General features: G+C 43.8%; 1 protein-coding gene across 4 annotated transcripts in view; it reads right to left on the minus strand.

Moving 5' to 3' along the window:
• Positions 1–25,524, minus strand: part of DDX42 (DEAD-box helicase 42) — a 465,634-nt gene that overhangs the window by 344,430 nt on the left and 95,680 nt on the right. For 2 of the 4 annotated variants that reach the window (XM_078645044.1, XM_078645045.1), the window contains 3 exons: positions 17,581–17,642; positions 5,453–5,489; positions 3,236–3,388 (listed from right to left, as the gene is read on the minus strand). In XM_078645044.1, coding sequence (XP_078501170.1) covers positions 3,236–3,388; positions 5,453–5,489; positions 17,581–17,642 — 252 coding nt within the window. The remainder of the gene's footprint in view (positions 1–3,235; positions 3,389–5,452; positions 5,490–17,580; positions 17,643–25,524) is intronic. The other 2 variants (XM_078645047.1, XM_078645048.1) reach the window with 1 other exon arrangement.

Here is a 25,524-nt window from a genome sequence, read left to right on the forward strand (position 1 = left end):
CAAATGCGGCTAACTATAGACGTATGGAAGCGTAAGCGAGGCCCGAAGTTTGCAAAGGAAGAAGGTAGCCAACAATGTTTTGGATAGTTGCATCAAACAGATTCATTTGTTTACTGCGACAGTAGAAAGCAAATAATTTTCACTTCGCTGCATAACATGCTCTAGTTGTAGGCCTATGTGTTTATTTAAGACTGGGCATACATTGAGGGGGAAGATTAAGATAACCAATTTCTATGACCTCAGGAGCCAAATCGCACACGGATAAGCTCCTTTGGATTTGGGCACCTGATTTCTCCATGGTTCTGAGTGAGACGGTCCGGGTTGAGGGAAAGCTTTTAGTTGGGAACTACTGATAGTTCGAAAAGTGTAGGAACCATGGTTGCCAAGCCTAAGAGAGCTACTAGAATGAGGGTAAGAGATGTTTGCCTGAGCCTCCGAACCACAAACGGTAGAAGAGGGAGCAGCAGAAAAGAGTAGGCAAATCACCCTGACCAGTTCATCCATAGAGCATTGCCTTTGGATAGCGGATGTGGGAACCTGGAAGCTAAGTCTGGGCATTTTGTGTTGTTTGCAGTAGCGAATAGGTCTATCTTTGGAAATCCGCACCTGTGAAAGTATGGGAGAAGACTTGTGGGTGGAGCTCCCACTCATGGACTTGTTGCTGCATCCTGCTGAGAAGGTCGGGAAAGTGGGTGTCCATCCCTGGGAGGTGTTAGACCAGCAGATGGATTTTGTAACGTACTGCCCAACGCCAAATCGTCTAAGATAGGTGTGATAACTGTAGAGAGTATCTCCCTTTCCCCCCTGTTTTTTGTTTCTAGTACATGGTTGCCATGTTGTCCATTCAGAGCAAGACAACCTTTCCTGCCAGGTGATCTACAAATGTTTTCAATGCTAGGTGAACAGCTTGAAGTATTTGATGTGGAGACTCTGGTGACTGGTAACCCCGAGACCCTGAACTGCGAGATCCTGAAGGTAAGTACCCCTTCCTGTAAGGGATGCACCAGCTGTGAGAATGATATGGGGAATTGGGTAGAGGAAGTGCTGCCCTTCTGTAATTTTGTGTGTTCCACCACTGCAGAGCCCACTAACACTAGATCTTGTAGCTGACCCTGTGATTGAGACCATTGGCGTGCCAGAAATTCTTGCAGCAGTTGTATATGTAGTCGAGCATGTGGTACTAGGGCTGTGCAAGATGCCATCATACCCAAGAGTCTCATAACCGTTTTGACAGATATGTGATGGCTGTGTTGAAACTGATGTAGCAGATTAGATGTTTTGATTTCTGAACATATTTGGGTATGCCAACCCCAACTGTGTGTAGAGCATAGCCCCGGGATACAGCTGAATCTGAAGGGTGAAGGTGTGATTTTGCATGTTGACTATAAATCCCAGTTAATGTAGAAGATGGAGTAGTTAAGAGTGTGTTGACACAGTAGATGTGTACTGGCTTTGATGAGCCAGTCGTCCGGATATGGGAAGACATGAATGTTCGACTTGCGCAGATGTGCTGCTACTACTGCTAGTAATTTGGTAAACACCTTTGATGCGGTAGTGACTCAGAATGGAAGAACTGATGCTTTCCAGCTAAAACAAATCTAAGGTGTTCGCGATGAGCCGGGTGGACTGTAATGTGGAAATAAGCATCCTTTAAGTCTGACAAAGTCACCCATCTGAAACAGTGGGATTAAGCAGGGCGCACCTTGAAACACTAACGGTTGAGTAGTCACCCTCTACAAGTCATTGATTGACTGAAATCGTATCTATCTGCTTATTTCCTCACGACCACTTAACATCTGTCGGGGGAAGACTACAACATTTTTCCCCCATCTGGAAAACCAGGACTTCAGATCAGTGGGTGTTGGGACGATATCCAACATGGTTACTGTCTGGAACTCATAACCACACCTCCAAACATTCCACTTTGCAGACACAATCTTTCCATAGAGCATCAAAATCTTTTCAAACAGGAAGTGCAGGCTCCTTTCCTCAAAGAAGCTATTGAGTCCGTCCGTCCTTCAACATCAAGGTACATGAGTTTACTCCCTGTACTTTCTAGTGCCCAAAAAAAGACTGCTCAGTGCGGCCTACGATAGATCTCAGCCCCTTAAATCATTACATACTATCTGAACAGTTCCATATGGTCACCTGGCCTGGGGATTCCATCAGGTGAGAGACATTTGGGTGAAAGTGGTGGAGAGGGTGTCCCGGACCACCACCCTGGCTTGCGAGTTCACACCACAGCTCTGTCTCCTGGGCAGCTTGGTAGGCACCTAGAGACGAAAAATGACATACTGGATCCTGCAGTTGGCACTTGTGCTGGTGAGGAGGGGGGTTAGGGCCCCTGCTGTTTTATTTTAGTTTCGGGATGCCGCTAAATGGTCGGTGGCAGAGAGAACTCAAATGTGATGCACCTGCAAAGATGCTAAACTTCCAGCTGATTTGGTAGCCTGCGGTATATTGTCCAACAAATTCTTGGGTCCGGAGGGAGACGCCTCCGAAGACGATGGAGGGAGACGCCTCCGAAGACGATGGAGGGAGACGCCTCCGAAGACGATGGAGGGAGACGCCTCCGAAGACGATGGAGGGAGACGCCTCCGAAGACGATGGAGGGAGACGCCTCCGAAGACGATGGAGGGAGACGCCTCCGAAGACGATGGAGGGAGACGCCTCCGAAGACGATGGAGGGAGACGCCTCCGAAGACGATGGAGGGAGACGCCTCCGAAGACGATGGAGGGTGACGCCGCTGAGGATAAAGGGAGACGCCGCTGAGGATAAAGGGAGACACCGCTGAGGATAAAGGGAGACACCGCTGAGGATAAAGGGAGACACCGCTGAGGATAAAGGGAGACACCGCTGAGGATAAAGGGAGACACCGCTGAGGATAAAGGGAGACACCGCTGAGGATAAAGGGAGACACCGCTGAGGATAAAGGGAGACACCGCTGAGGATGACTCTACAAACAATGAAGTACAGCACTAGTGAGGCAGCAGAAAGGGTGGAGGTGGATGACTGGGAATACAAATGTTGGCTATACTGATTGTGTTTGAATACATCTCTGGCTTCCTTCGTGATGCTCTGCATTTGAACTGGCTGTTCTGAAACAAATTTGAGGACAACCTGGATGTCACTGTATTGTGCCGGTTGGTTGGTTGTTTATAAAACGACAAAAGGCTTTTTTCAAAAATAAAAAGCATGTGCCTGCATAAAAACAGAGGAAAAACAAAGTAATACCTCTGAATGATCCATAGGAGGCAAGGGGTCAATGATTTTCTTTGCTGTTGAGGCAATAGGATTCCCATCACTGTCATATTCATAGACATCCTCCTCTTCATCTGGCAGCAAGCCAGCTGTTGGATTTTCAGCCATGTAGCGAAAATAGGCTTCCTGTAGGAAAACAGAGAGGTAAAAGTGCATACTAACCCATGGCGAAGAACAGCTCCCTGCACTGGCATCAATCTGATCATTTGACTACAAGCTTTCAACAAGAACAAAACTCACCACGGGGATATTAGTTCATCTAAAAATAAATGAATACATAAAATAAAGGGAGTCCCACCTCCTCATTCCATATCTCAATACATGCATGCATAGGTATGAAAAACATTGCATGTGACTAAATCAAAGGAGTAATGGTGACTTGAGTCTACAGACTACATCCATGCAGTAGGGACTCCTAGAAGGTTTCACAGTTATTGTTTCGGCATAAACTTTGATATGCACTCTTGTTTAATTACAAGTGTTACATTGGATATCTGGATACCAGATAACATGCAAACATTGACATTTGGAGGATTTTGCCGCAACACTGGCAGTGATAAATGTACACATTGCACAGGCAGCAGTGAAAACATCTAGCAAACTATTTGCCATGACCCAGACTCTGAAGCTACCTATCCAGAGGACTGTAGCTATGCATCAAGACAGCCACCACTGCTTGATGTATAATCCAATATCTAGTCTAATGTCACAAACCTAGTTGTTGAATTTGCAGATCTCCAGTGACAAGAAACTGCTCTGGACCTGCTTTAACGATGCAACCACAAAAACTATTCCCAAATGGGGAACTGAGCCATCGACTCTACAGTTGTCTAGGCTAAATTATTGAAACGCATCATTTTATTCTTAATAAACATGCTTAACAGTCCACTTAATGTAGACACTTTTTTTTTTAAACAGATCTAATTAACGTCTGCTTTATAAGCAGGAACAGAACCTTTTCAGTTTGTTGTTGGAACAAGACTACTGGACATGAATGATCAATTACCTTGAGTAAAACCAATTACACTTTTACTGTCTCACAGATCATTAGAAAGTAAACTGCACTCAAGGGGGAGCAACATTCTGGCCCAGGAGATGGCCTTATTCTTGGGGAACTGATTCAACCGTCATATGCTCCCCTCCTCTGCAACTAATCTGCATTGCAGTCAGATGAGTTTTGTTTTTCTTTTTATAAAAAATTGCTAATATTTGTGAGATTATCTTTGTCACATAAATAACTAAATCCAAAATGTGAGCTTTAACAATGTATATAATACATAATTTATTACCAAGCCCTAATTATCCATTAGCAATAGTTTTTTTTCATTTAACCTCTCATAACAATGTGAAGAATGAGGAGTGTCCTGTTTTCTATAGTTCCAACTCTGCTCTATTGACACTCAAAAGATAGCATTTTAAATGCTATCAATGACCTAGGCTGGTATCCAAAAGGAGCACATAGAAAGAAAAGTAGTACATAGATTCCTATTAAACAGCTCTGCTGACAGACTGTATGTGAGATTGTTACTTCAACAAAGCAAATGCCACACTGCATTTAAAACATGTTCACAGTTTGCTACTACATGGTGACAAGCCCTTGGGAACCGCACGGAGATAATGATTTTTTTAAAGGAAATTCACTCTTAAAATGAATACAGTGTGAAAACGCATACGAATTGTGGATATATTCCAATAGAGTTTACAAGTTCCCAAAATCATGAAGAGAATTAGACTTTCAAAACTGTTTTAGGTGTTCTTGCGACTAAAATTACAAGGACATACTGTCATTTAAAGATGCTTAAAAATGTTGTTTTAGGAACAGGGGCATCACCAGTCTGTCGGCATTCATAGGAAGACAATGTTCTCAAGAAATCCACTACTACGATGAGTGTGTATAACCTAAGAAAATAGGTTGTCCAGAAGCCATTCAGACAAGAACTGCAATATTATATACAGCATTTTGAAACAAGAGTGTTCATTTGGGAACAAACATCTCAACTAGGTCTGGATTAATTTGACATTAAATTCAGAAAGACCATTAATAAACCAAGTCACTAAATGAATCAGTGTGATTGGCAATTTAAGTGACAGCTTAACTTTTAAAATGCCAACTATAAAGTATTTTTTTCCATTTTATAATAGGTAGGAGAGATAAGAAAAAATAGAAAAAAATGCTGCATTCAAACTCACTTGGTCATCTTCCTCTTCAATGTCATCTCGAATACCCCTGGAAAAACAAACGGAGAAACAAACTTCCCTGCAAATGTTCCACAAACCCATCTTCGTACTCACAAATGGCGTGGGATTCTACATTTTCGCAGAGGACCCAGCACCAGAGATAACAAGCAGCAATTAAACAGAGGACAAAGACACAGCCGCAGGCGCCAGGACAATAAAATAACTCACCTGTCATATTAGCAATCCAGCCTGGGTATCGTCTAGAGGTTCACTTGCCAACCATTAGGGAAGGATTTCAGATACAAACGTTTAGATTACTAAAATAATTAGATTACGCCATTTTATAAGGTCAACTGTGTCATTCAAAGAAATTTCCTAACCCATGTAAGCCATCTCACAAACCCAGAAATTGATAAGTCAACACGAAATTCCAATGTGTCATGGTAAAGGTGAGTGGAAATGAAGGTATTAAGAAGAGAAAAAATACATCCACTCCATCAGAAAAAGTAAAAGCGTTCTACAAAGCAGAAGTCTCCTAAAGGATGGCTATACCAACAGCATCAGCAAACGCAGCATCAAGGCCACAGTTTTCTCCAAAAAGTAACGACCAATGAAGACACTACTTAATTTTCAGAAGGCGGAAGCGAACTAGCATTGAGGCTCGGATTCAGAGTATATAGAGATCCAACAATGACATCTGACACGGAGCCAGGCAAAAGAGCCAAGGAAGCCAGGGGTGAAAGGAGGGCTGGGGGGAGGAGGGGAGGGGCACAAAAGAAACATGCAGGAATAAAAATGGACTTGCCATAAGACTGAAAGGGTAGTAAGAGCCGGGGCACCAAAGGTAGACAGCCAAAAAGTCAATACAGTAGGCCCAAACCACTCACTAGTATAGGATTATTGATTATTATGTGGTGTGGTTGCGAGATCTCACCATTTACTAATGTCGCAATCTCCACCCATAAAAAAAACAAATCTATTGCAGGGAACAAGTTAAGTAAATTCTATTACATTCCAACAAAACCATCAGGCTAACAGGATTACCAATTCTCTCAGACTAGCCACAATGGGTTGGTTGGGAGCCAGTCACAGGGACCTGTTAGGTTCAGGGAGACAGTTACCAGTCTGGTCCAGCAGTCTCAAAGTGCACACAGAAGATTTTAGGAGGATTGCAATTCCAGCCAAGAAGTGGCCCTGATGCTGGAGATGCAAGATACTCAAGATGGAGCTGCGCATGAGCCACCCCGGGGATCCACGAACTTCAAGGACCCTCTCCGGCCTTAGACATAATCTTCCATGATGTCCCAGTGAAGTCCAATTGGCACTGTACTCTGGTTACAGCGGTCTTCAGAAGTTGTCCATAGATAGTGTCTCTTCCTTGCACGAGGACCAGGGTCCACTCAGACTAGTACCAAGGGTCCTCCTGGACTTGGGGGCATCTAGGCAGGTCAGAACCTAGTCCCTCAGCAGGCATTTCCGGTGTACAGCGGTGGGCAGGTGATCCAAGGCAGCGTGGCCCTCACAAGTGCAGGCTTCCTTCAGCTTTTGTGGCCCTGTAGCTGCAACAAGGAGTCAAGCCTCTAGCAGTTTGTGAAAGCCTTTCTTTTTGGGAACAAAGCAGAGCGCACTTTACCAGGGCAGGAGCCCTTCGGTGTTGTTACACCCTACGGAGAGCACAGCGCACTTTACCTGCGCAAGGGGGACCAGACCACAACACCCAGCAGCGTTCGCGCCAGGAGGCGCCAGCGCACTTTCTGTGAGTCAGCCGGCGCACTTAAGCAGACGCGGGCTCCCGCAGGGCGGGAGCCTCTAGCAGTTTGTGAGAGACTTTCTTTTTGGGCACGAAGCACAGCACACTTTACCTGCGCAAGGGGGACGAGACCACAACACCCAGCAGTCTTCACGCCAGGAGGCGCTACCGCGCTTTCTGTGCATCAGCCGGTATACTTATGCGGCCGCGGGCTCCCACAGTGCGGGACGCGCGCATTCCCGGGCTAAGGGAGGGCCCGTCCGCAGCCGGTCGAGGCAGTGCAGGGCCACCCCCATGGAAGTGCAGAGACTGAGAACTCATGGTAAGATAAACCCACACCGTTTTAGTCTTAATTAATATTGACCAAATATAGGCAAAAGGAAAGTACCACAAGAGAGAGGGGGGCGGGGGGGGGGGGTGTAGAAGCCCACGAAGGATGCTCCAATTAAGAAATATTAAAAAAATGCTGTGGGCCTTATTAACAACGAAATTATTCATGTAGAGGAGCAATTCGCAGCAACTAAAACAGCACTTGATGCTGCTTTAAAGGAGACTGCATTAGAAGGTGGAACGGAACCCTTAGTACCTGAGAGTAATATGAGAGGTAGGGGCAAAGAGATAGAGACACTCGTAGTAAATGAATCTAATAATGCAAACATCCATAAATCTTCTAACCCATGTGTCCTAACCTCATCTTTGGAAATATCAGAACTAATAGATGATACATCTCTGATATCCCCCCTGCGAAAAAAATGAAACAACCAGGACGAATTGCTAATAGCCCAGTGGAGAAGCAGATAACTAAGATTACAACTAAGGCTAAATCAAAACCTAAGCAAAAAAAGGGAGGAGCTAAGCCTGGGCCGATCAGAGGGAATATCTCTAGTTTATGTTTTTAATGTGGCATTGTGCACTTTATGTACCTTTATGCACTTATAAGCACCAGCACTTTATCGTATAACTTGTGGCAGCTTGCACTTTATGTATCTTTTGGCACTTATATGCATTAGCACTTTATTTTTGGATGCTATGTCTCTGAACAGCTCAATGCGTAAAATTCGATCCAACTCCGATCCTCTATGTTTACTTTTAACGGTAATTTGTAGATTATGCATCTCATGTGTAACATTTACATGTGCTAGCATTCTGCTTAACCCTGCTACTGCTTGGCCTGAAGATTCATAAATTGTTATTCCTTATAATTTAACTATTATGTAATGTAGGAATGCTTTATTATTCATGTATTAGTATGCTTTTATGGTGTTTTTTCCTTTTGCACAGAATAAAGCTGATTTTGACTAACTCTTGGAGTCACTCCTTCTGTCCAGGCAGACGTGGCAAGTTTTTCCATCAGTGGGCACCGCAGGCTCAGTCCTTGATTCAGCAGATACAGTCCAGTCTTTGGTGTGGCGCCGTAACCTGTATTTGCTTGGTCCAGGGAGAAGCACAGCAGTCCTTTTTCTGTCTTCTTTTCAGTCAAACTGTGATCTAAATAAAGCCTGTGGCTCTGAGGTGCCACATTTATTTTGTCTTATTAATTGTGGGAGTGGAGGACTCGCTAGTCTATGGAGACAATAGTTCCAACAAAGCTATCCATCTCGCTTCATGTCACTTCCTGGGGGAATCAACCTCAAAAAGATCCCAGGAGACCCCTTTGCTACCCTAAACCAAGATAGCACAAGCTTCCTTAACCTGTGAGGAGCCATGGGCACACCCGTCGGGAGTGCCGCATAATGAACTACTCCTCTGATAGAACCGCTTCTGCAACCGGTTTTCCCCCGAAGGAGGAAATGCCAACCTGTCTGCCTGCACAAAGGAGAGGACAGGCAAAGTTGTGATCGTCATTTGCTTCACTGAGGCGGTAGCCTATCTGCGGCCACTGCCCAGTAGCCATCCTGCGGGAGGTCACACCTTCTTCCTTCAACAGTTCTTTGTTCCCTGTTTTGGGAGCGCTTCACATTACCTAGCAGAGTGGCAGCATTTTGTCTCGGGTGACAACTGTTGCAGATAAACATGAAAGGCTACCAACTGTTTGAAAAACTGAAAAATATCCCCAAAAACAAAACTGAAATTGATAGCAGGAACCCAAGTAGGTTAAAACTATTTTTGGGGCCCTGAAAAGCAAACGTTGCCTTAGAAGCCCCAGACATAAGGGAACTACGGATGTGCTCCTCTAGTGGAAGAGCAGAATGCTATAACTCAGTGGCATTAGCCAATGGCTGTAGTTGGCTTGCCAATTGCCCCATACTGAACGCAATAAGAAAATTGTGAATGACAAAACACCAATGGATGAAGAGGGATGGCTGAAAGCTACTAGAACTATATGACGCAAATTATTTTAGAAAAACAAAACATCTTAGCTAACGCCAGACCTAAACAAATCACAGAATCCAGTGAATTTGAAGTCCAATGGCTAAAAAGTTCACTGAGGTGGTAGCCTCTTTGAACCTCAGCCACCTGTTGCCACTTCCCGGTATCCATCTTGCTGGAGGAAGTCACACCTCCTTCCTTAAGCAGTTCTTGTTGTTCCTTGTTATTGAAGCTCTTCACACTTCCTAGCAGGGTGGCAGCATGTTGCCCAGGGTGAAAACTGTGGCAGATAATCAGGAAAGGCTGACAAAGGTTTGGCCAACAAAGTGGTGACTTTTTAAAGTCACCCTTCTAATAAGTGATCTTAAATCTGATCTCAGCAAGGAGTCTGGTTTAATATGACGTTAAATTTGATACCTTGGAGTAATATGTTTGGTGGTCCCAAACAGAAGTTAGCACAGAATCTAGTAGGCACCGATTATGGGCCCAAGCGTGTTTTTTTTCTATCTTTTTGTGCTAGGAAATATGACCTCATTTAAGTCTAGAGGAAAAGGAACTGAATGTACCAATGAGACAAGCACTTATTGAAACAGGGGTTAAACAGTTTGTAGACTGTGAAATACTACCAGAAACACAATGGAAACTGATAGCAGGGACCCAACTAGGTAAAAAATATTATTTGGCCTCACAAAGCAACCACTGCCTTAGCAGCCTCCTGTATTAAGGGAACTATTTTGTGCATGGACGTGCTCCCAGTGAAAGAGCAGAATGCCATCACTCACAGGGACGTTGTAATTGGCTGACCAATTGCCCCGTGAAGGATGTGGAAGAAAAATGTGAAGAACACAAACACACTAAAGGATGAAAAGGGATGGCTGAAAGCTTCGAGAAGCATATGATGCATATACGTTTAGAAAAATGAGCTTGTCTCAGCTAACACCAGACTTAAAAATCAAAGAATCCAGTGAAATTGAAGTCCAATGGCTAAAACGTTCTAAAAAAAAGTACACACAAGCTACTGCTTGACTTGAGAAGAATCAGACAGGCATGTATAAATTAAATGGAATGTTGTCAACCTTTCCTGCTTTTCTTTGTTGAATGATAATCACCTCAATGAAGCTTAACTGAAATAAACATCCTCACTTGCCCTGCCCTCTACTAAAGAGAAAGAAAGCCAATTTAGTTAGATGACAGTTCTATGAATCCATCCTACAAGTGTAAAAACCCCAACAGATCATAAACGACTTCCAACAATGGGGCACAACCAACATCACATCACTAAAAAGTTAACAGAATTGTTGTAGAAAGATTCTATGAAAATACAACACAACCACCGCTGAAGAAAGAGGATGCTAAATCATAGTTGCATTAGAAATTAGACCCTACAACTAATAGATGAACGGCGGCCCAGGGGGCAAAACTCCCCTGGATAAAAAGGTGGTAAACAGATGGCTTTCACAGGTAGGTTTTTATAAACCATATATCCATAAAGCTTACAAAAAATTAAAGGACACAGTAACATACCTACTAAAATGCATTCTTGACATCCTAACCAAGCATGGAACATAATAGAAGATCCCAGACTGGAGAACTAAAATTACAAATTAACTTACACAGTGGCACAAGTTTGGGAGAGCGGACTGGGATTGTCAAACAAGTTTAATAAAACATTTACATGGTAAGAACTTTGATGGCAACAACATCACATGATAACAAAATGTCAACATTTAACTGTAAAAATAGTCAAGGTGTCTTGGGTTTTAGAAGCCTGGAGTCATATGGAGTTTATCCAATAGTGATCAGTACCAGCTTCCAACTTGCAATACAATTTTTAACTATATAGGTGACAAAACCCCATTAGAATATGGTTACTAAATTTTTTTATATCTGCTTTTTCACCCCGGTATCAAGTTGCAATTTTACATATGCATTCGTTTAAGAAGATACATTTGTTTCTGCTTTTCAGAGTCAAGAAAGTCAATGCATTTTAATTAACTAACCTGCGCCCTTTCAGCTTGTTCCATCACTCAGTATTTACTTCTCTAAACAGAAATCCTTAATCTGTCCTCATGTGAGGAACTCCACCACCTCTTGCACTGGTCTGTCTCCAGAACTGGTAAAGTTAGTTTCATAACTGAAATCTGGGGCCCCTTTGAATCCACTTTCATGAGAAGAGCATGCCTGGTGGGTGAAACCTACCTGTTGGTGGATCTTGTCCTGAAAACCCAAGTAGCTGTCTGGCTTTAGCTAACCCATACTCCTCTATGCATAGAGTACTGCATATATTCACCCTTTTTCAAAAATACTCAGGATATACTATTAACTGGGATAAGTCGCTCATATATGTCCTTTGCGGTCCCGGCACCAACCTCCCCGAAGAGTAACTGAAGGGTTTCGATATTTAGGAATCTATGTTACCACAAACCTGGCAGTCTTTTACAAGCACAAATTAGCTGCCCCCCGTACGTCGACTACAAGAAGACGTGCAACATTGGAAGACACTTCCCCTCACATTACTCCGTAAAGCCTCACAATACAAAATGATGGCACTCCCTTGTTTTGTCTATATCTTACTTAATAACTCATATCTTGTTCCATAAAAATATTTTCAAGCGATAGAATCAGAGATATGTACACTCCTTTGGGACAATGGTATGCCTCATATAGCATGGCTAAACTTAAGAAAAGATGGTTAGCTGGAGAATTCACCCTCCCACCAACCCAATGTTACTATTGGGCAGCTCAACTCGCCGTAACAAATCACTGGGTATATTGGCCACAAGTAGAACCAGCTCATAGGATGGCAGACACAACCTGTCATCTGGGAATTATCAAAGAGCGAGCTACGGAGGGGAAAAGAGTGCACCATGACACACACCAACATCAACAACAACAACAATCAAGCTATGGCACACTGCATCATCAGCTCTGGGATGGAAGGATAAGTTAATGGCTACTCCACTCTGGGATTCGGTGCACATGGGTCTATTAGCAAAACAACCCGGGTTCGATAAATGGGACCTTATTGGTCTCTCCAGGGTTGGAGACTTATGGCTGAGAGGGAAGATTATATCCTTTAGTGACCTTCAAAGGGACTATGAACTCGACGCTGGAGAAACGTTTTGGTGCCTTCAGGTACACAGTGTATTGCAAAGGGAAACTGCACTCTTGGCCTCCTCCCCTCTAGACCATGGACTATTGATGATTATTTAAAGGAGAAAGCAATATCACTAACATATAGGAAGATATTAAACAATTCGCCAGATAACTTGGGGAAAATACGGGCTAAATGAGTGATATAGGGGTCATGATTGACGAGGAGTGGCAGGAGGCGCTGGCGTCCCCCCAGGAGGTGGCTGTATGCTCTCAATTCAGTTTAATACAATTAAAGATCTTACACAGAGCATTCTATACGAGTACAACACTAGTTAAAATGGGCACCTCCAGCTCACCACTGTGCCCTAGGAATTGTGGTCAGGTGGAAACTTTTATACATCAATGGTGGGACTGCCCAATTAACCGGAAACACTTGGATAATATAACATTAAGAATGTTGATATTGTGTGGGAAGGATGGAAGGGCCTCGCCCAGATGGTGCCTCCTCAATGTCTGGGAAAAACAGACCTCACAGCAAGAGAAAGAACCTGGGTCGCCATAGGGTGTATGGTTGCTAAACGTAACATTGCGAGGACATGGAAGGGGTGGCTGGGGCTAGGTTTCGGGACTGGAACGCGGACATGGACAGATGAATGCAGGTGGAAAGGTAGGTCAATGAAGGAAGAGGCTGTCCAAAAAAGTGGTCCAAGATCTGGGGGAATAAAACAAAGGCAGGGGAATGATACGTATGCCGCTCGATGGCCCTTCCTTGTAAGGGGGGTAATGGGGGGGTAGAGAAATACTAGATAAGCTACTGATGACTGTGGGGATATTACAACAAATGTTGTTCTTGCTATGTGGAAAATTAGAATCTGTGAACATGTACTGTATCAAATGGGTGTTAACTGTATCCACTTTGCAACCAATTTTCAATAAAAATAATTTTATTTTTTTTAATTTTTTTTAAAGAGCAGTATTTTTTAAAGAGCAGTCGGGCTTAGAAAAACCTGAGAGCAGGAAGAATCACTGCTTACGGATTCATACAGATATTAGAAAACACATTATATGATTTTCCTAGTGTTTTTGTTAGAAAATTGACTGAATTATTATAACGCTACTGTGTGCAGGTGGCACCCGAAGAACAGCATTGAGGACAATGCAGAGGATTGTGTATAAAGGAGAAATCGTAAACCCGAATATCAAAAAATATTATGAAATAACTGGGTAAACACCATCCAGACAAACCTTTTAGAATGGACGGATAAACTTTGAGTAATGGAGAGTACTTGCACGTGCCCTTTGGGGATGCAGTGCTATGCATTTTTCCTTTCTAACCGCCTCAGTAATGAAAACCGCCTCAGTAATGAAAATATGGCACAGGCTCAAGAAGGAAATCGGCTGATAAAAAGATTCTCTTCCAAGACACCTTTATCAGTAGGTACCAGTTAGGGGAGGTGGCTACCCTTAAGGGATTCAAACACTGAGGTGTGGGATGCCAATGGGAACATTCTATTTACACACAGGACAGATGTGATATGCATAATTTGCAGACCTTCAAATATCTCCAAGTATGCACTGTTCACAAAAACAGAAGCACACAAAGAAAATATGGAAGACTCGCTTCTGAGAAGGATACTGGAAAGTCATTGCAAAAAAGCAATTTTTCTAACATCCATTATAGAGACTAACCTCTCGAAAAATAGGTGAGCAACATGGAGGCATTATAAGAGGACAAGTCGAAAGGGGCCCTTGTGTTTCCTATGGACTGGTCAATAAAACCTACCTCCAAAATGGTACAACTCAAGATAGACCACAAAATCTATCACAAAAGAGAGCTAAATAAAAGAATAAAGATGGAAGATAGGCAGATTGTGGGAAGCGAGGTAGACCAATTAATAGAAATCGCAGCATCAACCATACTACTGGGAATATGGGAGGAGTCTGATTTCAATGGATACCAGAAATAACTGGGGAACCTGGGCTTCACTGTGCACAAATGGGATATAGCCAAGAAATGGGTATGCCCAGAAATATCAAAATATTCAGAATGCTCATGCACTATGGACTGGTGTAGAGCCTAGGAAAAGCTATATATTAATACAGAGGTTGCACACAAAAAAACAAAAATACAAGGTGTTAAAAGCAAGACCATTCTAGCTAAAGAACTGTGAATTGCCTGCCCAATGATTAAAAGACTATCTATCCTACAACAACGCGCAGTAATAAAGGGAAATAGTCTCAATATAGATATTCAACAAATGATTATCGGGGACCCTACTATACAGTACTTAATGTTTAAAGGGGAAGAAGCACAGATGGATACATATATGTAGCTCTTATTCTAGTCACTTTCCACGAGTTATGATTGTCTAAGATATAGGATCTCATTGCGTCATCGAATTATTATTGTATGGAAGCTTGTCAAAAAGCTCAAAAAGATCTTCCAAAAGACCCTCTATTTAGAGCTATAGAGAAACAAACAAGAAAACGGAATTGAGCTGCAGTTTCAAGAGCAAGCATCACTAAGTAGTCGATTCCCACACAGCATATAGCCTTTAGCCAGAGTCTTCAAGCCTCCAGTATCCAGGTACATTCCAGCCTAAAGCAGACGCACTCAATTTTGTAATACTTTACTAGAGCTATGCTCATCATTAAACCACTCTAAGCCGGAGAACAGACAACATTGAATCGTCTTTGTTCTTTATTTCCCACCAAGTGTCAGGTAACCCAATGCTGAAGCCTGCGTCTTCAAATTGACTCACTGTTATTTAACACTATCTCTGTACTCAAAGTAGCTAAGTTTAATGTGATGATTCAGCTCAAACTGCGTTTTAAACAATCTAGTAACCTTACAATATTTTGGGCCTGATTCATTCCATAGGTGACTGTTTTTACCACATACGTTTTCCCTAGTGTGTGCCTTGTCTTATAAAATATTCATTTTGTAACTAATTTCGTTAACTAATTTCGTTAAAAATTCAGATTACACCGTAGCTTAACTGTGCCGTTACTAATCAAGATTGAGTAAAACAAGATTCTTCATACAGAAACCAATTTAGCTTTCACCCACTGTCTAGCATAATGATTCTCTACACCTGGTCTTGGGTCAGTGATCATCAGATCATAATCTTTCTGCTTACAAGTCTCCTTAAAAGTTCATCATTTTCTGATTCCTGCTCTGGCTCAGCAGCATATGAACAGCTGTTGTGAATATCTTTAAGGATTCCTGCTCTGCTTCTTTTAAAAATGTTTGATTTCAGCAATCGGCTTTTACTGCTAATTGGTTAAAACATATTTATTTTCCTATTCTGTCGAGCAAGTCCATTTGGGCTTGGTTACCTGTGCAACTGCGGCAAACTGCAAGCATGGTCAACAGGCAGCTATCTGGGTGATAAATTGGTGCTTTACAAATAAGTATGAGCAAGTAAAATAAAAGAATACTAGGGCACTACCAAAGTAGAACTACTGGAGAGGTATGGCCCACAAACACAATTTGTTCAAACGAGCAGTAGAAGAGCGAACAAGGTGTTAAGGTGACGGTTAAGCAATCAATGCTAACACATTTCACAGGGGTTAAACAATACACAAAACAATGGAAGAATTCATAAATAGCCACTGAGGCTACCACAACTGCAACAATTACAGCACATCCACTGCTTGGATGTTTCATTATTCTGATCATAGATCAATGATCTTTCTTTTCAGTCTCTATGCAGAAGAGAATTTAACATAACAGACATTCCCAGAAAAGGCCTTTAATTTGCCTGAGGTAGAGGCAGTACTGGAACTCTTTCAGCTGACTCAATCAACTTCTATAGAGGAAGGACTGCAGCTGTGGCAGACCTACTGGCTATTACAGAAAGTTGGTCATTGTTTTGTGTGTTGCACAAGAATATAACCCTTGTTTTCCCATCTCCTGCGGTAAAGTGCCACCTTACCCCAAAGAGCTAATATTTCGCAATCCCTCCCCCCACCAGAGCCAACAGAGGCTATGGTGTGGTGTCTGTATACTCTGCAAAGTGGGGAGACAAACTTCCTTTTATTTCTGGTGTCTTCAAAACAACTTTTTACCTCCACCCAACACACATTTTCTGTGACATGGCTTCAGCCGTAACAATGCCTAGCCGCTCACACCTCAAACTTGTGCCAATACGAACTCTCCCATTTTTTATTGTAATACACTACCAAAAAGATAGATGGTAGCTACTTGTGTTCACGTTGCAAGAATGCAGTGGCGAGGAGTGCTATCAGCATGTCCCACAAAGGAAAACAACTGTGAAACTACAAAGAGAGGAAGAAAAGGGTTAGGAGATATAAACTTGGAGACGCTTAAAAAAGCACTACGAATAGTTGGTCTTGCAAAATGACCTTTGCAAATGCGGTCTTGTGATGATTCAAGGACTGTTTTTATTGAGCTATTATTATAATGGAAAAATAAAAGAAAATAAGGCATCCCAAGAGGGTGTGCTTAAAGGACACATTACCCCGATGGATACAAAAAGATGATGGATGGAGAGCTTTAATTATTAGCTTTTTCCAGTCACGCACCCACGTGTGGGTATGCCCATCCCACTTAGGACGTCACAATGAAATATACAAGAAAAGTGATGGATGCAGTATTTGAACTAATCTCAGCCACTAATAATTATTCTAGGTGCATTCCAGTCCATTATAGTTTTGCACACAATCCCCACCTCAGTTTGGCCTCAGCCCTCAGATGCAAATCAGTCTAGACCCAGTTCCATTGGGAACAATCCAACCAGAACCACCAGATCAGGTCCTCTTTATCAGCCAGGTATAGCTTGGTTCCAGTGGCATATTACCCTGGTGGCAATGAACCTCGCATTCAGAGTTTCAGAAAACATCCCAGTTAGCCCAGCTGAAAACACTAATCGCCACTGTATACTGAAGTTAAACTATAAATAAAGCGGATTGGCACCCTTAATAGGTTTCTAGCATTCAAGATAGCAGAAAGAAAGCTTACTTGGAGTTTTTGATCTCCTTGTCCTTCTCCTCTAGTCGCTTCATGTCTCGGGCAGCTTGATCCTAAAGAGACAAATTAAAGTACACTATTTACAAGTCCAATTTCACACTTTAGTAAACCCGGAAATATTTTTAATCCTGCAACTGAGACTCGGCTGGGGGTTAGAGTTTTGGATTCAGATTTCTCTTCAAGTGATAGACTATAACTCTGCCTCAAAGCAAGTATGAGTACACTTATGTAAGAAATTGCTTGCCATACAACCATAATTGCATAATAAAAGGTTGACACCAGAATTGCATAATAAAAGGTTGACTTGTGTACCTCTAAGATGACACTGAGCAATAGGACCAACCCCCGCCCCCAACAATACAGTGACCAACTGATTTATAAAAATATACAGAACTGCTTAAGATACGTAAACCAACCTACAGCAGACTAGTTGCATAAATTCAGCTGCTCAGGAGTTGAATATGAAAACATTCGGAAACTAATGAAAGCCATAAGGGATCAAAATTATAAAAGTCCCTTATGGCATCGGAAAAATTTACAAAGGGCAAACTGTAACTCCGAAAGTAGCCTCCTGGCGCTATACGGATAGAGACAAGCTTAACAGTGAAGTATAGCGACCTAGATAAGGGCTTGACAGAATTGATCTGATGCTCCAAAGATCCAGGTCTTTAGGGCCTTCCTAAACTGCATTTCAGTTTCTATAGATTTCAATTTATTTGGCCTTAGATTACAAGCCTTTGCACCCAACACGACTACAGATTTCCCTCCCCGTGTTTTAAGTTTGAAACCTGGCGGTTTGAGGAGGTTTGCTGACAAAGATCTAAGTAGCCTTGTTGTAGTATATGGTGTGAATCTTGCTGAAAGATATACTGGCCCCACAAAATGTGTGGGCATAAGTTACTTTGGCTAAGGTGGCGGGTGCACAACAGATGTTTGGTCAGAGCACACACTCTGAATAACCAAGGCCCTGATAGTGAGCAAGCATCAATGAACACGGATGATGTTGGCAGATCTTGTTGGTTTTATTTGTGGATAAGACGTTTGTGAACTGCAAAAAACAATGCGTTCATATTATGGCCTTGAGGTACACACCTGCTCTGTGGGTACTCAATGCCTACAGCATGACTTAACACGGGTGATTTCATTTGAATTTCTGTACTAGGGTCCAAGTGTGAGCGTTTAGATGATTTTATAATAAGCATCTTAGTGTAGTTGGCAGATGGGTCAACACCGATGCTTGCTTACTAGGACAACAATGGATGTTAAAACTATGAATTACGTTTCTACAACAATCTCAGTTTTATCATTTTTCAGTAGGCACAGAATAGAAAGAAGCATCCCAAAGAAAACAAACACTGGCAACGCCAATAGTGCTCACCTATGCAAGAGCTATTGGTTTTTGCAAAGTGTTTTAACCATTATGTACATCAGTGTAGCTGCTGTTCAGTATGGTAAAAAGTTGGTGGGTGGAGGCTGGGGTAGATTGGGGTACAGTGGAATGGGGTAAATTGGAGTAGAGTGGTGTAGAGTGAAACAGAATGGTGTGGGTGGATTGGGGTACAGTGGAGAGGACGAGTTAGGTACATAAAGAGTGGTAGATTGAAGTGGGGGCGATTGAATTGGTTTAGATTGGGGTGGGGTAGATTGTAGTGGAGTAGATTGGGGTAGATTAGAAAAGTAGATAGTGGTGGTTTAGAAAAGTAGACATGGGTAGATTACGGTACAGTGGAGGAGGATATATGGGGTAGATTTGGTAAGACTGTAGTGGGGTGGAGTGGGGTAGACTTGGTTTGTTATAGTAGGGTAGAATGGAAAGAATTGGGGGTAGATTGGGTTAGTGTGGAGTAGATTGGAGTGGTGTGGGGTGGAGCTGTGTGGGGTAGGTTGGCTTGGGGTGGGGCAGAGTGGAGTGCAGTGAATTGGAGCAGAATAGAGTAGATAGGAAAGGAGTAGATATTGGGAGGAGTGGGATAGGCGGATGTGGGGTGGAGTGGATAGGCTGGAATGGGATAGACTGGGTAGATCAAGGTAGGGTAGAGTGAACTGGGGTAGACTGGAGTGGAAATGGATAGAGCAGTGTGGGGTGAAGAGGGATAGATTAGGTTTGGGTGGGGTCGACTGCAATGAAGTAGACTGGAGTTAGTAAAGTGGGGCAGATTGGAGAAGGGTAGACTGAGTAAGGTAGATTGGGTTGCTGTGGGGTAGGGTAGATTGGGTTGAAGTGGGTTTGATTGGAATTGAGTCGCATAGATTTGAGTTGCTTGTGGTAGATTAGGTAGAGTGGAATAGAGTGTGGTGGAGTGGGGTAGATTGAAAGTGGGCAGACTGGGGTGGAGTGGAGTTGAGTTGAATAGATTCAAGTGGAGTTGAGATTGGGGCAGAGTGGGGTAGGACGGGGCAGGGTGGATTGGGGTAGAGGGGTAGATTAGAGAAGAGTGGGGTAGGGATAGATTGGAATGGATTGGGGGAGATTGGAGTGGGATGCATTCAGAAGGGTAATTCAAAGTGTGGTAGCGAAGAGAGGTAGTTTGGAGTGAGGTAGACCGGTGTAGATTGGAGTGAGGTAGATAGGGGTAGTTTGGAGTAGGGTATATTGAGTAGAGTGGAGTAGGGTAGATATGAAGTATAGAGTGGTAGACTGAAGTGGACTGCGCTAGATTGCAGTGGAGTGTGCTAGACTGGAGAGGGGTAGATTGGAATACGGTACAGTGGGGTAGATTTGAGAAGGGTGGGGTACACTGGATCGGAGTGGATTGGGGGAGACTGGAGCGAAGTGGGGGAGACTGGAGCGAAGTGGGATAGACTGGAGCGAAGTGGGATAGACTGGAGCGAAGTGGGATAGACTGGAGCGAAGTGGGATAGACTGGAGCGAAGTGGGATAGACTGGAGCGAAGTGGGATAGACTGGAGCGAAGTGGGATAGACTGGAGCGAAGTGGGATAGACTGGAGCGAAGTGGGATAGACTGGAGCGAAGTGGGATAGACTGGAGCGAAGTGGGATAGACTGGAGCGAAGTGGGATAGACTGGAGCGAAGTGGGATAGACTGGAGCGAAGTGGGATAGACTGGAGCGAAGTGGGATAGACTGGAGCGAAGTGGGATAGACTGGAGCGAAGTGGGATAGACTGGAGCGAAGTGGGATAGACTGGAGCGAAGTGGGATAGACTGGAGCGAAGTGGGGTGGAGTAGACTGGAGTGGGGTAGAGTGGAATTGGAGGGACGTCGAGTCGTGTGGTGTGTTGTAGAGTGTCTCGAGTGCAGTGTGGAGAGGCATATCATACAGTGGAGTGTCATAGAATGCAGTGGCGTGGCATAAAGTGGAAGGGCGTGGACTGGTGTGGCATCGTGTGGGGTAAGCTTGGTGTGGTAGCGCACTGCCATTAAACACAACACATTACCAATTGAAACTACTGTTACATTTGTACTGAAATGTGGTTTTACTGCACACAATCGTGTGCAAATGTCATCACCTAGTGTATTGATGTGCTTTGTTCATATTCAAATATTAGATTCCACATTTCCGAATTTAAAAAAAAAGTGCTTTATTTGTACTAATTCCGATATTTTCTGACTCAGCACAGTTAATTTTTTTGTGCTAAAGAGAAACATCCTACACCTACTCCTGGACATTGGACCTCGGTCTTTGAATGCACAGCAAATGTGACAAGATAACAAGATTTAATGGGCAGTTTACAGAAAATGAGTTCATGGAAGAATAAATTAAACAAGCTTTACGCAATGGAATGGACACACAAGCTGGACAGCCTAAAGCAAATAAATCCAGCAAATAGAAAGGCAGAAAATGGGAGTTACAAACCTCAAATCCAATGGTAAGCAACAGGCGGAATGCATTACCAGGTCAGCTTTTTGAATGTCCCCAAGATGACCTTAGCAACCCAGCTGCACTATCTGGTACGCTTCAACCTAAAAACTTCTTATTTCATTGTACAGATGAAACTGAAGTTGAAACACCTATTTTAGGCAAGAAACCTTTCCTCCTCAGCATGAAATCTGTAAGTCCATACATGACAGAAAATGGCACAAAACAATGAACATGCAGTATAGAAGAATCCAAGGAAATAAACTTTTAGATGTAACTTCTTAGACAACCACCATCCATAGCAGACATCCACTACACAGTACAATCCAAGAACTAACACTATGACAGAAACCTTGGCCTCACCCAAAACGTTACTGAAACCACCCACACCACTGCATACCGATTGGACCGGATTTTCTCCTCAATCAGAAACATCACAGCCAGCAACAATTACCTGGATAGACCACCAATGCCTCCATCAACTCTGCTTCTGCCCTCTCTGAGCAGCAACTTGAGGACACCAGCGACTTGCAACAAGCCATCAAAAACCTCAACAGCTGGATCACCGCATGCAGATATCCTGGCTCCACTCATGTGCAACCAAACAGCAAGAGACCAACCACACAGAGCAACTCAAGCTTACGAAACACCATTGAAAAGAACTGGTGCGTAAATGGAGATCAAGTCAACATACCATAAATAAAAGACATCTTCAAATCGAACCCTAAGCCACTTCCACTAGCAGTTATGGAACACCAAGAGTACAGCTCTTGTAGAATGCATCGACCCCAGTAGTAACAGCAGCAATAAGATCTTCACCATCAAAGATTTCACCACACTTTCTGCAGCCCCCAGCAACATATCTTCAAAAGACTTTTGAAACAAGCAATCGGAATTCTTCTTTAACAAAATCACCTCCATGTACATCAACTCGGACATTCAACCAGACCCAGTCAATATTGCAACTGCTGCCTCCACCATCGAACTCGCTGCTACTGTAAAGACCATCAGCATGGGTGCTCAAACTAACCAGGGCCCACACCGCACCTTCACCAAAGGACTCCTGCCAATCAACAAAGCACTAACACGCATCCTCAATGTCCCCAGTGATTCAGCTACATTCCTCGACACCTGCAAAAACGCCACCTTCATGCCCCTGCTCAAGAAATCATTCGCTGACCCAGTTACGCTTTCCAACTACAGGCCCATCTTCCTCCTACTATACACTGCAAAGGTTTTAGAGAAAGGAATTAAAAGATACCTCACCGACCTCCTCAGCAGCCAACACTTCCTGAACGCCATGTGGTTCGTATTCAAACCCAACCCCAGGACAGAAACAGCACTCATGGCCACGACATCCGCATGATCCTTGACAGAGGAAACACAGCAACCCTCATTGTCCTAGACCTCTCTCTAGCATTTTCCACGGTCTCACACCCTGCTCTTTTGTAACGGATAAAACACAAGCGGTCAGCCTGGCACCTTCCTCCTTGGAAGCCCACAAACTCATCTGTGGGGTGCCTCATTGCTCAGCACAGCTTCTTCAGCACATACATGATCCCTTTAGCATGTGTCACCCGCGCGCACATCAACATCTTATCCTACCGAGACGACACACAACTCCCACTCTACCTCTCGGACAAGACCTTAACACAAAAAAAAACAAGATCAGCACCTGCATGATCAAAGTAGTAAACTGGCTGAAAGACAAAGGTCTCAAGCTCAATACTGACCACACAAATGTATGTTCTTCGACCAGAACACCTCACCATGGGACTCTAACTGGCGGTCAGTCGAACTCTGACCCGCATCCAGAATCCCCGCTAGGAACCTTGAATAATCAACAGAAAACTGGATAAGACCAGCCAAGTCAACACAGTCCCTGCATCCTGCTTCCACACCCTGAAGATGCGCAGGAAGAGCTTCAAAAGCTCCCAAGCAACACTAGAGCAAGCATTTGCAATGCAATAGGTCTCGCATTGAGAACATTAGCTATTGCCATTGTAATCTATGTGGAGCTGATGAAGGGACATTTATAGAAGGTCTAATATAAATGAGATATGGAAGGTGAAGTACAGCAAGCTGTGCCAAGATGTCCCTAGTGAGCATCAAAAACTTTGAAGATGTGGTAAATCCACCCTGCATCTTTGTCTGATCAAAGACCCTGTACTAATCATTTCTGCAGGAGAGCTCCCCAACCTACCAGGGAAGCATCTGGCACAATATACTGTGATGGTAGATCTTGGTGCTTCTCAATCCAACTCCTTTCAGAAGATCTGACTTTTTGCACCAAAACTGAAGGGATTGTCCCACTGATAAGAGATAGGTGAAGTTGGTCTTCCCAGTTATACTTCCATGGAGACAGCCACCTACCAAACATTGCAGAAGTCTCCTGTGTAGCCTTGCAATTGGTACAATGAATATGTTTGAGATATTTCTCCAAAATGCAAGCATACTCATGAAATACTCTTCTTTCTCAGAATTCAAAGTGGCTCTTAGATAAGCAAGACTGGGGCATACTGGACAACATTATTTCAGCAAATGGACATGAAGGCGTAGAGTATGAAGTTGACCACTGCACTGCGATCTACAGAACAACTTCTCTTCCAGGCCCACATTTCAGCTTTTCTCTTCATCCTCTCGATTTTCTCACCTATAAGAGGACGGAACCTGTGAAGGGCAGCTGCATAATTTTCAGCTGCCTGTCAGGCTTTAGTGATATTAGAGGTAGCCAAGAAATAACACAAAAAAATCTCATGGCACAGTGATTATCTGTTTTACACTCAAAATTGCCCACCCAGTGGAGGCGCTAGAGGGTGCACTGCGGGATGGCTGGCTGAGAAAGCAGCTCCGCCGGACGGACCCATGATTTGCATAAATCCCAGCATCTAAGGCATTACCCCTGAACGAACTTGGCAGCATATGCAGTCGGAATGTGCGAGGAAGCTGCGGATTTCAGCTAAATACTGCTCCGCTATCAAATTACGGTGAAAATCCGACTTTTGAGCTGGTGAGAGAGACGGCCGGAGACCGGTAAGATGGCGGCCCCCGCGATGTGACAGCAAGTGGATTAATGCTAGAAAGTTTTCGGCAGCGCTCACGCCTGGTCGTATGGCTACTTTTACAAAAAACATCACTGTGTGTGGAATTGAAGTGTATTCTGGCAAACAACGGGTTATGGAGGTTTTCTGATCCTGCGCTGATCGTCTCTATGCTTTATGAGCAGCTGATCTAAAATGGCGTCTCTCTCCGTTTCAGCGCATATCTCGATCTGACGCGCAAGCTATGCCAGCATCGTTCCGAGCACCCATCGGGTGGCCTATACATACTGGCCAGTCCGCTTCTTAGAGTGACCCGTCAGAACCTCGCTGGGTGCCCTAATGTGGCTTGGATGCCGTGAGCGCTGCCCGGGCCTGTGATAATGGCGGCCATCTCAACTCCCATACTGATATGCCAGTGAATGTTGGGGACACCAGCTCACGCCCACATCACGAATAACCGACCAGAATTGTGCGGACTGTTACACTATGCTGCATGCGCTGAGTGGTGAAATGTACAGCGCTGTGTGTTCTGTTGCTGCACCGGAGGGGTGTTTCATGATGGGGGACATGGACAGCCATTTTTTACTAGCTTGAAGCGAGCGTTACACTCCTGTGAGGCCTACCACGCGAAATCACATCTGCAACAGTATTGGACTCTATGCATCTTCCTGATCTCCACCCGGCTGTGCAGGATATTGAAGCTCACCTGCGAAGCCGCACTTTTTACAGCAGCTGACCAGTGGCATATACATAATCGCGATTCCTGTGCAGTTGTGAACTGTGTTGAAGATATCACGCTACGACACAATCCCTGAAATAACCAACATAACGGTGCATTTGAGCAGTTGGCAAGGTGTGCGGCGGACATCGGCGCTTCACTACTGTACGGTAAAGTGCATGGGAATACCACAACTGTGCTTCTTGGTGAGTGGCTCTGATGGTCTTGTCCTTCTACAATCTGGAACATCAACCTCCTTGCCTCCTATGGTGCGACTGTGGCCGCATCGGGATTGAATTTCACAGTTTACTAGAGGAGTGCCGCCCTTTTGAAATGGAAGACAACCTGCGGCCTAGCA

This window comes from Lissotriton helveticus, chromosome 5_1 (genome assembly GCF_964261635.1).
Source record: "Lissotriton helveticus chromosome 5_1, aLisHel1.1, whole genome shotgun sequence".
NCBI classification, from domain to species: Eukaryota; Metazoa; Chordata; class Amphibia; order Caudata; family Salamandridae; genus Lissotriton; species Lissotriton helveticus.